The sequence below is a fragment of the Abramis brama genome (assembly GCF_963993115.1).
Source record: "Abramis brama genome assembly, chromosome: 6".
Classification (NCBI taxonomy): domain Eukaryota; kingdom Metazoa; phylum Chordata; class Actinopteri; order Cypriniformes; family Leuciscidae; genus Abramis; species Abramis brama.
Window position 1 is genome coordinate 6,205,541 of NC_139968.1, and position 16,414 is coordinate 6,221,954.

The following is a 16,414-nucleotide window of genomic DNA, read 5'->3' on the forward strand; positions in this document are numbered from 1 at the left end:
TTGAACAACATTAGTGAGTTAATAATAAACTTTTTTCAACTATCCCTTGGAGACTTTTAAATAGAATATTACGGAGTCAACACACAATAGATGTCAAACATTGATATACACAATTATAACGTATTACAAATTGGTTGGTTGGAGTTAACGTCATGCCAGCTTCCTTGGCTATTTCATGGCGAGAACAAGTTCAAATACTATAAAAGTGCAATTTAAAAACCGGTGTGTGTTTTTTCCACGTTTGCTTTGGGTAAAAACTCTAAAATGGATTCAAATTTCAGTAAAACTTTGTAATAAGGTTTATTTGTTAACATTACATTAGTACACCACATTACATGAACAGTACTTCAAAAGAATTTAATAATCTTAGTTAACGTAGCATCTTAGCATTTAGCTTAGCTTATCATTTTTTAAGATCAAAAGTTGTATCATCTGTTAGCATTAGCATGTCAGTTAAAAAATGAGACCTGATTGAAAAGTGTTACCAAAATGTCTTCAAAAATGTTTGCTGTGTAATATAATCAGTGTTGGTTGTAATCCATTGATGTAATTTAATTACTTTCCTCTTGAAAAAGTACTCTAACTGATCTGTCATTTAATTACAGTTACTTCTGATGCAATTACATTTAATACTGTATAGACTACACAACAAATAATTTAACGTCTAATATTAAAATGCATGTTTTTAACGTAACCTTCTCCCTTTAAATACTTTGGTCAGTTCAAGAATAATTAATGCAATTTTATATTTTTTTTTTAAAGAATTAAAAGGGCAGTTTCATGTCTATCCTTGTATTGTTCAACTGCTCGATGGGATTTAGAAAGTAATAAGTGATGCAATAATTTTTAGATAGAGTCAGAAATACAGTACAGAAAATGTACGTGAAAATAACCAATTACAGCCATAAGACCTAAAAATGTCATGTTACAACAACATAAGACCAGTGTGATTAAAATCACCAAGTGACCTTGAAAGGTTAAGTCCTATTTTTAAACTCCCGCCATGTCAAACATAAAAGTTCGTAAAATAAAATTCACATAATATGGGAAGGATACCAAAAAGAGACCTTTATAGTTATAAAAAGCAGTCCTACCTCAAACATGATTCACATTTTAAAAATGTACAACTCAAACAAAACACTAATATTTGCTTTAACAACATTATGACCTTTATTATTTAAACCTGCATTGATTTTGATTTTGCACTTACAAACTGAAGCTCCTCTATAGTGGTTGGGCTCTAAACCTCCCTGTTATTTAGCACTTTAAAATGAGCTAGCTAATCTCATGGATGTACGGGCACAACATTATCATAAAAGCCAGCCGGGCTCACATTTCTGAAAGCGGCTCCAAGATAAACGCGTCTCAAGACCTCTGCATTTCATCACTGCCACTGAGAGTGATCTTAAGGCATCTTCCAGGCTGTCGTTACAGAAGTTAATTAAGACAGAGATCAAACGGGCACGCCGTCAGCCGCCGCCAGAAGTTTAATCAGACTCAAGCCCGCTCAGACAAGCTTTGACATGGCCGCCCTCTGCTGAGTTTATCCAAGGTGATGGAGGAGCCACTTCTTGCCAGAGTTATTTCATAGTGGTGATGGCTTTACTATTATTTCAAATTGCGATAATAAAGAACGAGTGCAAATCTTAATGGTACAAGACTTCCAATTTCTTAGTGCAAAACATTCCTCTTGTGTTTTACCATCTCACAGTGACTTGCAAACAAAAGACAATGAGTCACATCACAAAAGGCTTCAACTCCTAAATGAGTGTGAACTTCCTTAAAAACCTGTGTGATCTCAACAATAGTGGCATTTTGAGTTGAGAACATGCGTCGAGACCCTATCCTGAGTGTATGAAGCAGCTGTTGTGTCCATCAACACGTCTCCTGTGGAGTTCTGCTCCAGTCCTTTACTTCATCAAACTAAATAGTTTTAAAAAAAAACAACATCACAGAAATTCAGTCCGAGACAACAGCTGGCAACGCCACATCTTGACCTGACGTGTGCTTGAAGTATGCAGACGACAAGCTTTAACAAGATAACAAGAATCACTAGTTTGAGGGGGGGGGGGGGGGGGGGGTGTCCTATGAAGACAATGTCCATATTATATTTCACTTCCAGAGAAAAATGAGCTTTCAGGACCATTAAGTCCTTATGCATTGTGATATTGAATCTTGACGATACATACATTTCCTTAATTCGCTTTAACGCAAAAACATCTCATTTTCATTACAGTATTGGTAAAAAAATATATATATATAGTATTTAAACTGTAAAGTCAATCATTTGTTTAATAGTATTAGTGCTGCTTTTAATATTAGTACTGCATTTATGCTGATAAATATTGTGTCCGAAGTCCGAACGGGATGATTTCACTGAGATTTTTTGCATTACGACAATGAGAATTTAAGGAAATCTTGTCATTACAATATTCTTAAATTGCAACGCAAAAAAACGTTACTGTCCTCAAAAAAGGCTTTTTTTAGAAAAACAACATGTCATTTCATACTTTTTTCTTTTGATTTTGGGTTGAAATGGATGGATTATGGATTATTTTGGGACTTACTTGGTAGTTTGCTTTCACAACAAATGGAAGTGGATGGATTATGAAATTACTTAAATATAAATGTCATAAAAAGTATGTCTAAAGGTCTGTGAGGCAGAGCTGAACTTCAGATTTTACACAAAAACACGAGTCTTAAGAACATTTCGAATTAATATTTAATCGCTTTTCACAAGGATCCGAGTCAAATCTGGTCAAATCCTCTTCCTATGAACTACTGGACTACTCTGGCAAAATTACAAAAACAAGTCCTCTCATTCATAATTTATGAGACATTGTTTTCCCTTTTCTCCTGTTGGAGTGACGTTTAAAAAGACCATGAAGTAAATGATTATGATAATATGATCAAGACCACAAAACAAACGAGAATTTCGAATATTTTACGGACGAACATCTTAATAAGAAACACAGCAACTGAGTCAGACCTGAGATAAAGGAATATACGAACAGCCATGATGAGAGTCACACCTCTACGCTGCATCGTGGGGGAGATGTCTTTCCCAGACTGTCCTCCATTAGCATAAGAAAGACAGGAGATGGATCCCTTCGTCCCCGAGATCAAGCAGAGCCCTCAAGTACCTGTGAAATGTTTCGACCCTCCACCCTTTTATCTTTCAAGTCTTCATGCAAATGCTGGCGTTTCTTCAATGGGCCCCGGGGCAGTTCCTCGCTCCAACAATGAGCACAGCCCATCTCCATCACAGTCCAACAATCAAGCAGAGTACTGATGGGATTTCTGTTATAACTGAAGAATCCTAATGGAAATTTCCATAGGAACCAACACAACATAGAAAGTGGACCTTTTGGAAAGCACAGTTTCCAAACCTCAGACAAATGTCCCTGTAAGACACCAAAAGGACTTTTACAATAACTTTTACAATTATGACCACTGGACATAATTGCGGCATTTTACCGTTTCTACAGTTTAAAGTGCTCAGGCTCGATCTCTCAGAGCTATGTCCTCAAATATGTTTATCTAGAGCCAAACGCGCTTCATTCAAGCCCTTTCCACAGTGAGCGTTGCTTCTCTCTCCCGCTAAAGACGTAAAGAGCCGCATTTAGAGCTGCAGACGACGCGGTTATTGTAACAACACTAGCACAAACACGGCGAGCAGCAGAATAGATGCTTCTGCTAAAACACTGCAGAAAACGAGAATGCAGCAAATACACTCCGACCGTTTAACTAAACTAGGTTTGAGACGCAAATCTAACATGTGGTGCATTTAGACGTTTGTTTTCCATACATTTAGCATTATTAAACAGCATTTTCAGAGCATTTCATAATAAAAAAAAATATATAATTTGGATTTTTTTTGTAGTTTATTACTTTATGCAAAATATTAAAATGGTTCATACTTTTCTTAAGAGGTAAACCTGCACCTCCAGTATGCTTTCTCAGTCACAAGGCCTTCTATGTGCCATGGACTTGGGTGTAAATGTAAAAAAAAAAAAAAAAAAAAAAAAAAAAAAAAAAAAGTTTTTATATTCATTTCCAGTTATATTCAAATCCAATATTTATTGTGGTAAATATTGGTAAAAATTCAGACTTCACTGCTTTGGCTCTCAGGGCCCAAGATTATAATCTTTGATGACTATTTTCAATGTTTAACATATTTTCTTATACAAAGTACTAGGGCTGCCCCGATTGAAATGTGTAACAGTTCCAAAAAAGTATTGTCTGGACTTCCGCTGGGAAGGAAATATGAGAAACCGGACCTCTTGGAAACTTTAATTGAATATACCCCGTGCCATATGCAATTGAAAAAAAGAGCAACAAATTCAGTAGAACTTTTCGTTTATCCAGTAAGAACTTGAACTGGAATTGATTATGATAGGATCTCCAGAAGAAATCCTTTGAACATGCAAGCATTTCCTCTTGTTTTTTCCACGAACACTCCTGTGGCCACGTCTCACGGGTTCAATTAATCAACAGATAAAAAACAGAAACCTCTGTTTCCGCGATGGGTCACTCCACAGGACAGCATGTGCCGCTTTTTAAGGTCCCCAGAAGAGAAGCTTCAGGACTAACATCTTACACCTCCCCTAAACTCCCTCAAGATAAACTACACGCTCCAGCCATGCATATTTCATTCCAGGCCACACAGATGGGATTGTTCTCTCCTGTTGCAGAGTCAAGGAAAAGTTAACATCTCACACATACAGACATTGTACTTCAACTCATTTCTTTCTTGTTTTTCTCTGGAATGTCATTTAATTCTTCATGCTGTGCATTTCGCAAGTACACTTTTACTTAACTTTACTGAAGCAAAGTCTAATTAAAATTCAAGAAGTCCAAGTGGATGCAATTGATATTCAGCTCATGTTGATAGGCGTGATTCATGAGGTTCACTTAGCCGACTACAAGTATGCATATCTAGTGCAGATAATAGGACAAGACCCATTTCTCCTTTCTTGGTCTCCTTTTACAGACTATTATGCTAATGTTCTTTTACAGGCCTCTTGAGCCCTTACTGTACTTGAGCTTCTGGAAAAGGAGGGTGGATTGGTTCATTCATCTACAAGCTTCGGTATTATTTAGTTAAGTGGCACTGAAACATTTTTTCTGAGCTTTGAAATATTTGCATTCGCAAACACAATGACTGGAAAGTCTGCGCAAAACACTCACGCGAAATCCAGATTAAAGCCAGATCCAAGTCTGAACGCAACTAAACTTCGCGTTGGCTGATAGTTTCACGCATATCTACGTCTAATAACTTTTTAAACATTCGGAAAAGAAGTGAAGTTTCTACAAACACGTTGACCTGTGTAAGAAACGGGAAAGCAAGGAAACGCTGATGGAGAGATGGACACTTTGTTTCTTACCTTCACCGATCAGAGTAAGCGCCAGGAAAACAGCCTCGGCGTGCGCGAGTTTGCGCTCGCGTCTTCTCGTCCATAAACCCATGGTTGAAGAAGTCGATAAACGCGACGAGTGTGAATTAAAGGCTCAAAGGTGTTTGTGTGTGGAAATTCTGCGGTTGTGAGTTGTTGTATTAAAGGCTAAAATCCAGTTATTCCTCGCGGCGAGTCTTTCGGAGTTTCGCTCTTCAGTTTGGAGCTGTTGCGGGTTTGGCTGGATGTGTCAAGAGCTCCATGCTGAATTGACCAGAAACCTCCTGGAAATGGAGACAAAGAGCCCCTCTGACCGTGTGCTGGAGCCAGTGCTGCTGCTGGGGGTTTGTGTGAGAGAACAGGAGTCGTGTTTCTCTCTCCAGTGGGAGTGGATGGGAAGGGAAGGTGGGTGGGCTTTACCCGGGCTCGAACAAGGTAAGTGGAAACCAGTAGGCTAAACACACCACTGATGGGAAGTTAGTTTCACTCGGTTCAAAGGATCTCATTTGGTTTATCTTATATTCAGCATGACTTAAAATAGTTGCATAAGTGCAGTTGTTTAAAAGGATTGCAGCTGGTCTGAAATATAATTTGTTCTTCTTCACCATGACTGCCATCTATAGGCAGATCCATTCATTGGTTTCCAACTGTGGTTTCCAATGGCAGCAGCTGACGTGCACTCTCAGACCTCACGTGTACGCGCAGCTCTCGGTGACTGCGCGTACACGTGCACTCGTGCACTCTCTGAACCAACAATATTCACAAAATAGATTTGGTTGTTTGGTTGTTGATGATTCCCAACAAGACTTCCCAACAAGGAAGTCCACTTTAAAATCTTGCACAGAAATATGCCCTGTAAATTTGACAGTAGCCTATCTAAACATGTTTCTAAAACCTGTACGCCGGCTCACCAAATGCCAGAAATCGGCGTTGGCGAGTATATGAAACGGTTGGTCCGAACCGTTTTTATGGATTCTAACAATGCAATGTTGAGAGAACATGAACCTGAAGAAATGTGAAGAGAAAGTTTACGCCTTGCCAATTTAAATATTCAAGTGCATGAAGACGCAAAAGGGAACTCAATTCGTTACTCACTGCGTCGCAAATACTGAATTGAGCTCTCTTTCACGTCGTCTTGCGCTTTAATGAAAAAAACACACTAAATTATGGGGTTTTTTAAAAGCCATCTCGGCGAGTATCCTCGTAAACATAGTCGGTTATGGCTTAAGTGAATGTAAACAGTAGAGAAAGACAATGCATGTGTATATTGGATCCATGCATTCGGTCTTAAAGTGACAGCAGCCTAATTAGGCGATTAGTCTGCTGCAGGAAATTACTAATGTTTCTTGAAATGAATAACTTTAATAAGGATTAATCTATGTTATTTGATAAAATGAAGACTATGCTGTGTCATTTTACATTTGCAGATATTAGTTAGGATAGTTCTAGCTGTGGTATTGGAGGAGAGAATTGTGAATTTTTACTGGTATCTAAACTTGGTGTCATAACTGTCTGTTGCATGGCCTGTACATTTTGTCACCGGCCATTGTGGCAAAAAGTTAGTTTAGGCCCTTGTGCTCAATAGGATGAAACATTGATACATTTAGTTACATTAATACATAATACTTTTCCTGTGAATTTATTTACTCCTATATTTAAACCCCTTAATTTTTTTCTTTTAATTTAAATGACATTATTTGCTACTGTACTGACACTTCCAAATATATCCTATACAATCCACATATGTTGAATTTATTACACTTTTTTGGTAAATTTTTTACCCATAAACAAGTTTTCTACTCTTAATGTAGACTCACTTCTCAAATCTTTTTGGTTTAACCAGTAAAAAATATGTGATAGATTCTTGAAATAACATGAGAATTTTGAAAACATGAACATTAGAATTTTTGTAATGATCCTATTGATAAAGTTTAGTTTTCCTAAGGTTTAGCTTTCCTCTGCTTATTGTTTTATTTGTAAATGTATTCTATTTTTACTGTTTTTTTTTATTATTATTGTTTGTTTTCATTTACAAACACACATGTATACTGGATCCATGTATTAGCTCTTAAAGTGACAGCAGCCTAATTTTTTCTGCTGCAGAAAATCACTCATTGTTCTTGACTGAATAACTTTTGTAACTTTAATAAGAATTAATACATGTTATTTTAAAAAGTGAAGACTAATATACACTTGCTTACTATATTCTGTGTCTCTACCTGAAAACTCAGCTCTAATTTACGGTAATTACGACATGGCATTAACGCAGCATGTACATGTTTAGTGTTGCATTTCTGAAGTTTTTACAGTACAAAAGGAAAAGGAAATGTTGCAATTGCGATTTCAATGTATGGAAAAGTTATGGAAAATGTAATAAAATGTTAAAAGCACATAACGTTAAAATGTAAATTTCTCTGGTTAATCTCTGCATACAGGCTTACAATGGCAAATCCTTCATTGAGCCACATTTTGGAAACTTTTTCCGACTTTTTCGGAGCAGGCGAAAGTATAGTTAGTATAGGTACCAAGTTTAGTTAATATAGTTTAAACATGCTCATCACAAGTTTGGTCTTTTACTTATCCAACACCTTCACAACAACTCACACACAATTAATTGTTTTTATTGGTATAAATGTATTCAACTTTGTATCTCTTTGTAAAGCAAGCTACTATTAATAAGCTCAGACAGTGCAATACACTTTTTAAGTATTATTACAGACTTGAGGAGGAGAGTGCAAGTTTTAAAGTACTTTGACAAGGCAAAATCCATAATAGTACAAGCTAAGCCATCAATGTTACAAAAGCAAGGAGTCATGTAAAAATGTCAAAACAGTGCTTTAAAGAGTAATATGCTAAACACACTGATGTTACACATATGTTTGTACAAACACAACAATGAAATATACAAAGTAAAAGCAGTCACGTTATTGTAGTAATCGGATACAACACTGCTGCAAAGGGACATATATTTAGCCAAAACCAATGCCACCTTAGATCTAATCATGTGGTCCCATTCATTTGATGAAGGAAAAGCTGTGTTTAGATTTACTATACTTGCAGACCGCATCTTAAGAAAAGAGATAAAGAACAAGCATACCCGTAAAAAAACACAATGCCACACTATTTCTAGCAAATAACTGATTTAAACTGCACTACTAATTTCAAAGTAACAATCCGATTGGCTCGTAAGATAAAAGCGTAGAAGTTTTAGTGCTCTGATTGTCTGGTAAATGGTTTGATAGTCAGTTACACAAAGTACAAAAAGATTGTATTTTACAATAGTCTTCCAACACAGATTTTAAACGGCTACTTAAATATATGATAAGTATTGAAACTTAATGACCAGCTAAAAATACATATTTTTTTTTAAATTGACTAAATAACTATGTTTCGAGCAACATATATTGCAAATAAGAAGCTATAAATGCCATTATTGGCTTTTATTGCACAATGCAATTTTAGGGCACTATGGAAAACACTATTTTCTGTGATAAAACAAACAAACAGAAACTGAAAACAAAAGTAAATTCAAGTAGTGTAAAACATTTCAATCAAGCATAAAAGAGAGGAAGCGTAATGAATCTTCGACCCCACGTTGAACAAATGTTTCCTTTGTATTATTCAAGTTAAAAATAATGCCAGGGTGAAGTTTCACCACTGATATCTCTCAGCAATCCATGCGTCCGGCAGGCTATGTACAGGGCTAATCTACGTGTAGAATCTGTTATATCTTTTTGTTTCCTCAATGATTAAAAACTAATGTTTTCTGCATCACACTCACAACAGTACAAAAGGATAAAAGGGTTTTGATTATGACGAGCTCCACGCCTTCATTTAGAAACATTCAGCGACTCGAAACTCTACTGGCTTAACAAATGTTCACGGGCCTTGGCGAATGAACCAGATCTCGTTCCTGCGCTGGGGCACGCCAGGATTCTCGTACGTGGCGACCATGTAGCGGTTCTGGAGGACGTCCCCGGAGTTGCCCAGAAGCTCCCAGAGGACGCTGATCTGACGAGAGATGGTCTCCTCTGTCGTGGTCCCGTAAAACACCCTGGAACCAAAGACACTTTCAACTAAAAGTTTGTTTCCAGAAGAAAATAGCGTCAAAGTCCAGCTTAAGTAAGTTCAGTGATGTTTTATTTCTGTTGTAAAAAAGTTATTGGGCCCTATCTTGAACCCAGCACAATTGACTTTGTACACGACGCATGTTTCATTCCTATTTTGCACCCGATGCACAGCGGACTTTTCCCTCCACAGACGCACGTCGGTAAATTAGGGAATGAACTTGCGCTCCCAGGGGCGGTGCAGCGAAAAGAGGAGGCGTATTCCGGCGCAAACGTTCCCTGGTGCTATTTTGCAGTTCCAGAAAACAATTCCGGCACTGACCAGGAGAAACCTAGTCTAGAGTCAGTGGCGCGTTATTCAGATGCTATTTTAAGGGCGCATGCTTGGCCATAATGTAGCGTGTGCACAACACACACACACTTTGCTTCTCTCATCTACACAGACTCAGCAGTTTTCATTTTTAGAAAACCATACATTATTACAAGGAAAAATATTCCACATGAGGGAAATAATTGTTGTGTCCATGAAGATGTGAAAAAAATAGGCATAAATCAAGCTTACACATTTACCCAAATTATCATACGCCTGTTTAACCGAAGCTAATTTGGGTGTGTTTCTCCATCCCCAATGTCACTTCTCTGTGTTTTACGGCCCTGACGAGAACGTCGGTCTCCTCGGCTGTGAACCGCTCCTGGCAAATCCGCAATTATAATAGCAATCCGCCATGGAACAAGCGCGCCTGCTCTTAAAGGGAATGTGAGATGACGCTCTGGGGTGCGTTTCCCGAAAGCATCGTTGGCCAACTATGGTCGCAAGTTCATCGCAATGTCCATTGAACTCTATTGGTAACGAGGGAACTTGCGACCATAGTTGGCTAACGATGCTTTCGGGAAACGCACCCCTGATTGGTTTATTTCACGTTACGCCCAAACCACACCTATGAGTAATGAAGCGACTTCAGACCAACCCATTTTAGATTTGCGAGATCCGCCCACAAAGTTACTTGCGTTTCGTGTTTGATACTTGCATTTCAGATCGTTAAAATAGGGCCCATTAACTTAGTTAATTTATATATATATATATAGCCGCTCTGGAGAAAACCGTGATGTCATCGTCCAGTTCAGTTCAGTTCTCATATAATGGTGTCAATGCGATTTAATTTAATATTTAAATGAAATGAAATACCTGGATATGATCCGGATGGTGTCCCGGTGGACGATGCTGATGTCCGGGTCTGTCGGCTGAGGCGGTCTGGCCTGGAACTCAGCAGGGAGATAATACGCCGTCAACACGTCCTTCATGAAGCTGGTGCCATCGGCTGCCATCGTGATCTCATTCACAACAGGCACCGACATGCCGAGGTACCGTCCTGAAGACAGAGAGCCTCAACTGAGCAAACTGGGCTGAACAAGGTAGGACTGACTCAGACCTCTTTCAGCTGAGCCAAACTTGAACTGAAAAGAAGCCACTTTTCCATTCACACTGAGTGTCCTATCACACACGCGGAGCAACGCAGCGCCAGCGCCACACAAGTGTTTTGCTAGTTTCAGCCCGACGCAGTTTTCATTTTCACGTCCTGCGCCATTGTTTAAATAGCAAATGCATTTGGCTCATCTGTGCCCCATGGGCTTCTGGTCTGAAAACCAGGTGTGTGTTCAGGCGCATTGCTGGACCATTGCTGTTATGAGGAACTGAAATAGACGGAGCCATTGACCAACTGAAACCTGCTCTAAACTCAATGGCAGTGTATTTTTTTTGTTATTTAAAGAGTGCATTAGTAATATGAGCCTATAGGCGGGTCCATAACGCACATACACTCTGCTTATCACACACTGTGCTTATTACACACACAGAGCAGCAGCACACAAACATGCCAAATATGAAAAATAAAAGGATTACAATGTAAAAGATTATTATTGTGTACATAAAGATATGGTGGAATCCGGCTTGTCCTGTAGATGGTCTCCCTTTAACCTCACACACACACACACACACACACACACACAGCTTTAACCTCACGCATGAGCAGATCCATTTGCGCTCTGGAGACGCTTTCAGTTTTTCTGCTTGCAACTGGCTTTTAAAGGGAATGGGAGATGAGACTCTGATTGATTTATTGCACGTTATGCCCAAAACACTCTCATTACCCATTAAGAGAATAGAGACAACCCTTTTAGACCATTTTTCGCGATTCCGCGATCGCTGAATACAACACAAAATCAACAAAATGTCACATTTTTTTGCGATCCTGCATAATTCCTAATTTAACCGCAAAATAATCACAAAAATGAAAAAGACCTCACAAAACATTAAATTATAATCACCCAATTGAAATATCTCTAGTTTAATTAAAGTTTCAATGCATTTTTACGTGGATACAGATGTTGCGGGAAAGGGGGAAACTCCTTTTCCTCGATTTACTGAAGCCTATAAATGTAAAACGCATTTTGCAGCTGCACAGCTAGCAGTGAGTGTCTGGCTCACTCATTGGCTGTGCTGCGGCAACTGCACATCCAATGGCGCGGGCGCCTCTGACGTGTGCGCCAATGAGCTAGCATCACGCCATTACACGTCAGAGCCCGCCAAGGGGGCGCGGCCTTAGCCTATATTATTCTTTTACTGTCTATGATATTAGTCCCCGAAAAATTATTAGTCCCCGCCATTTTAGCAGGTTTAACGACTGAAGCGACTAGCAACAACTTGCCAGGTTACTATAGTGCGGCCGGCTCTCAGGGAACTGAGGTTACGATAGTAACCGAGTAGTTCCCTTTCGGACGGTCACTTAGTATTGCGTGCTAGCTACACGCAGTGGGGACGCCATGCACAACGCCGCACTATAAGTAACGGTTAAGTGGTTGCCTTCTGCAGCTCCGGACCCCTCAACTCAGGATTTACACACAGTTCTACAGTATAAATTACTACACCTGCTGTTAATATTTACATAGGTCAGGTAGAAAAATTGCCCATAGGTTGTTTTAAAAGTTAATTTGATGGGAATTTGATTAGACCAAAATAAACCAGCTTTATGCATTTTGTTAATAATACATAATACTTATGGTAAATGTGATCCTAATTATCCTAATTAAATGTGGTCCTAATTATAAAATATAAAAATCGCAAATTTTTTCACTAATTTCTGGAAATTACCACCACAAAATCAGTCATTTTGATCGCAAAAATCACACAAAAAAATCGTGAAATCCTGGAGGGACTGTATAATTGTCAATAGTGTAGAGATGCATGAAGCACAACTCACACAGAAGTCACTTTCAAACCAAGCAGCTTTCCGTTCGTCTGAATCGTTGCGAAATCGGCATATGGATTATATTTCGCCCTCAAACTAATTGCGTGGATTCCTACTAGGGCTGGACGAAATATCGAAATATCGCAATTGTGCATATCACCATATGCATATTCCAGCGGCTTGCGATATTTGAATGATTTGAATAGGCTACTTCAAAAAGTTGCGAAAAGTTTTAGGTCGTCGTATTGAGCATGCGACTGTTACTTACGTATGTTAAAAACAGTTATTAAGCACAATAAGCTGTGATCTGACACACACACACGAAGCACGAGCACAGAACAATGGATCTCAGACGGCATGCATTCCCGAATTCAGTTCTCTTTTAAGGCTTATTGCACTCAAACAGTCAAATACACACACAGTTATATCAAAATGCATGTGTTGGCGAGTGTAAACAGTCCGTTATGTCGTAGCAGTAGGGAAAGATATCGGATGTGTGTCAATACGACCTGTGCATTAGGTCTTAAAGGGACAGCAGCCTAATACAGTAAACCTGCAGCTGTCCGTCAAACAACAGAAGAAACACAGACAATCACTCACTGCTCTTGACTGAATCACTTTTGTAGCTTTAATATGAACCAATGTATATTTAATTCATGAGAAGACTATGCAGTGTTTTAGTTTCACATCTGATTATTTAATTTCTGTATTGTTTCTTACTTGAATACTACCGTTAAATAGATCTGATGTAGGCCTACCTGAAAAACTTAAAGCACTGTGTATTTCGTTTTAATTGTCCAATTGTTTGTAATTTGCCTCTTTGCTCTTATTTTTAATGAAATTAACAAAAATAACTAATCGTCCACCCCTAGTTTTACATGGATGTTCGTGATGTTAAGTTTTCAGGTTGATATAACTATATATTACCAAGTTGAGCAAAGAGTTGTTGGCATTTAAAAAGTTTTTTTTACACTTTTTGTCAGATTTGTGAGATTACTTTTTATGTAATGCTAAGCTAAAACACTGCTGTTCACTTTCAGAAGTGGTAGTGATGCTTTCTTTTCCCAGAAAGAATGTGAAACCTATATATTGGTTATATGATTTTCAGTTTTGAAATACATTTTAAAATAATTTAAATTGATTTTACACACATTGCATATCGCATATTTCTTCAATATCGTGCAGCCATAATTCCTACTGAAAATGAATGGATTTTGCCATCCCTAGTGTACATGTAAAAAATGTATGTGTGTGTGTGTGTTCACCTGTTGAATTCTCTTTGCAGATGAAGCGCATGAGCTTCATAAATGCATTGGAGATGCTTTGCTCATACAGCATTTCTTCTTTACTGACACATGCCCATTTCCCCGGAGGATACACTCTCTCCTCGTACAGCACCTCGCCGAGCTGGAACACATCGCAGTTCAATTACACTTCCATCTCTTTTTTTAGTAGAAAAAAAAATATTAATGATTCTTGAGTACTAGGAAAAACAAGCTTATATATTTGCACTTCTGTAGCCCCATGTTTTGTCCCATGTTTGGAGAAGCAGCGATGAGCAGTTTTACCTTCTCGTGTCTGGAGACGGTGACGAAAGGCACTTGCTCTCGTTCGGAGGCCTCGTTCCTCCTCGTCATCTCCTCAATGGGTCCTCTCATCTCTATACAAAAACCAGATTAGATTCTCTCATGATCTGACAGAAGGAAACTGGTCCCAGATCAGTCCGGCGGGCTGTGGGACAGTGTGTCGTACCTCTGGGAACAGTCACGTGATGTGTCCTTCCTACGGCCTGCCAGTGGGCGTACATTTGGTCCTGCTCCTCGTCAGCCATTGGTTCAGCGCTGTCTGTGATGTCATCATCCACCTGCTCATCATCCAGTCCGTCAAGATCCTCAATAGAGATCAGAGCCATTGTCCAAAATGGCACAGCGAGCGACTGCGAATCGGGAAGCTCTAAAGACAGAAAACAAACTCAGTTATTTAACAGATTCTCTCATATAAAGCGAGGGATATTGGTTTTCAATATTAAATCATCAATCTGCTAGTGTTAACTTGCTCTTGGTGTATAGACACACACACACATATATAATATATATATATATATATATAGGCCTACATACATATAAGTTTTTCCCTTTCCATTACTGTTAAGCTGTCATTGCTGAATCACTATGTTATGTTATGTTATGTTAAGCTATGCTTTACTGCTTTGTATTTTTATCCTTGTGTTATTGGTGTTTTTTGCCATTGCCACTACCATATCATGAAGTGTGTGCATGATCAGTCTTAATTACTGAGAGCACACTAGGAAGTGCCAACTATGGGTTCCTATTGTTTTGACCCCATAATACACCAGTGTGCTGTTCAGCTCCCTAAAGATTAGACATATATTTCACTGCACCCACACAGGCGAGTTGGTGGATTACAAATCATAGCAATCATCGGAACAGAAAGCATAAATACGAAATAAACAAACGGCGGCGCAACGGTTTCATTCATATGCATAAAAACACAAGTGATGTGAAACGACTGTCGAGTAAATGACTGGGATGTGCAACAGCGCGTGATTTCAGAAGGACGACAAACTGGGAAAACGCGACCCTGCCCCTACAATTGTTGAATGCCCTTTATAATTATTGATATTTAAGCACCCAGCTTGCCCAGTAGGCGGAAATATACATTATTTTAAAAACAATGACGCCCGGTGGAAATATCACACACGTCAAACACTTCCGATATATCAAACCGGTGGTCTCTGTTTTAATCTAATATTTAACGCGACGTATAATAACAATAATATAGAATGACCTACTTACCCAGCAGACACAACAAGCACGACAGCTTAAGCGCTGGGGATTGCAAAGCGTCTCAGTGCGCATGCGCGGAGGAGTGTCCAACCGTGCGCTGCTCTCATGTTTGCAAACACCGTTTAAAACTAGCCCAATGAAAAATAGGCCTTTGACCACATCCCAAATATCAATAAAATACCTATTTTGCAGTCAATGTTCTATAAAAAGAAAACCACTATCGTAGTGATCATAAACAGCTCAAACGCTCTCTACCAGTGGCCCTACTTCATACAAATTAAAGGGATAGTTCACCCAAAAATGTAAATTTTGTCATTAATTATTTTTTACAGTCTATGTTAATTACTCACCCGATCATGTCGTGCCAAACCCGTAAGACTTCTGTTCATCTTCAGAACATAAATTAAGATATTTTAATGAAATCTGAGCGATTTCTGTCCCTGTGTTGACAGCTAACTTACACAACTACCACTTTGACGCCTCAAAGATCATAAACAGATTGTAAAACTAATCCATATGAATTGAGCGGTTTAGTCCAAATTTTCTGGAGAGACTAGATCACTTTATTTGATGAACAGATTGAATTTAATCTTTTATTCACATATTATCAACTCACACATCAGTTGTGGTAAACGGAAGATCAAGCAGGCTAGAAGTGTTTGGGTAATGTTTGGAGTAACGCGAGTTACACGTAATTATTACACGAGTTACATGTAATCGGATTACTTTTTTTTCCAAGTAGCTAGTGAAGTAAAGCATTACTTTTATATTTACAAGAAAATATCTGAGTTTTCTTTTCAAATAAGTAACGCAAGTTACTTTGTTTTCCCATTTATTGACTGACAGTTTCACATTTATTATTACTTATAACTTAATATTATCTTGCTAAAAGTCAGATG

The 16,414-nt window shown here is 38.5% G+C and overlaps 2 protein-coding genes across 2 annotated transcripts in view; both read right to left on the minus strand.

Moving 5' to 3' along the window:
• ptk7a (protein tyrosine kinase 7a) overlaps window positions 1–5,783 on the minus strand; it is a 42,905-nt gene extending 37,122 nt beyond the window's left edge. The window contains exon 1 of the mRNA XM_084117252.1: window positions 5,388–5,783. Coding sequence (XP_083973378.1) covers window positions 5,388–5,469 — 82 coding nt within the window. The 5' untranslated portion in view covers window positions 5,470–5,783. The remainder of the gene's footprint in view (window positions 1–5,387) is intronic.
• Window positions 5,784–8,001: 2,218 nt separating this feature from the next.
• On the minus strand, window positions 8,002–15,591 carry soul4 (heme-binding protein soul4). Its single transcript, XM_084116067.1, has 6 exons — window positions 15,525–15,591; window positions 14,461–14,661; window positions 14,277–14,368; window positions 13,974–14,115; window positions 10,650–10,833; window positions 8,002–9,450 (listed from the first exon to the last, which is right to left on the minus strand). Exons 2-6 carry the CDS (start codon window positions 14,618–14,620, stop codon window positions 9,276–9,278), a joined length of 753 nt encoding a protein of 250 aa, XP_083972193.1. The 5' UTR covers window positions 14,621–14,661; window positions 15,525–15,591; the 3' UTR covers window positions 8,002–9,275.
• Between the last annotated feature and the right edge of the window lie 823 nt (window positions 15,592–16,414).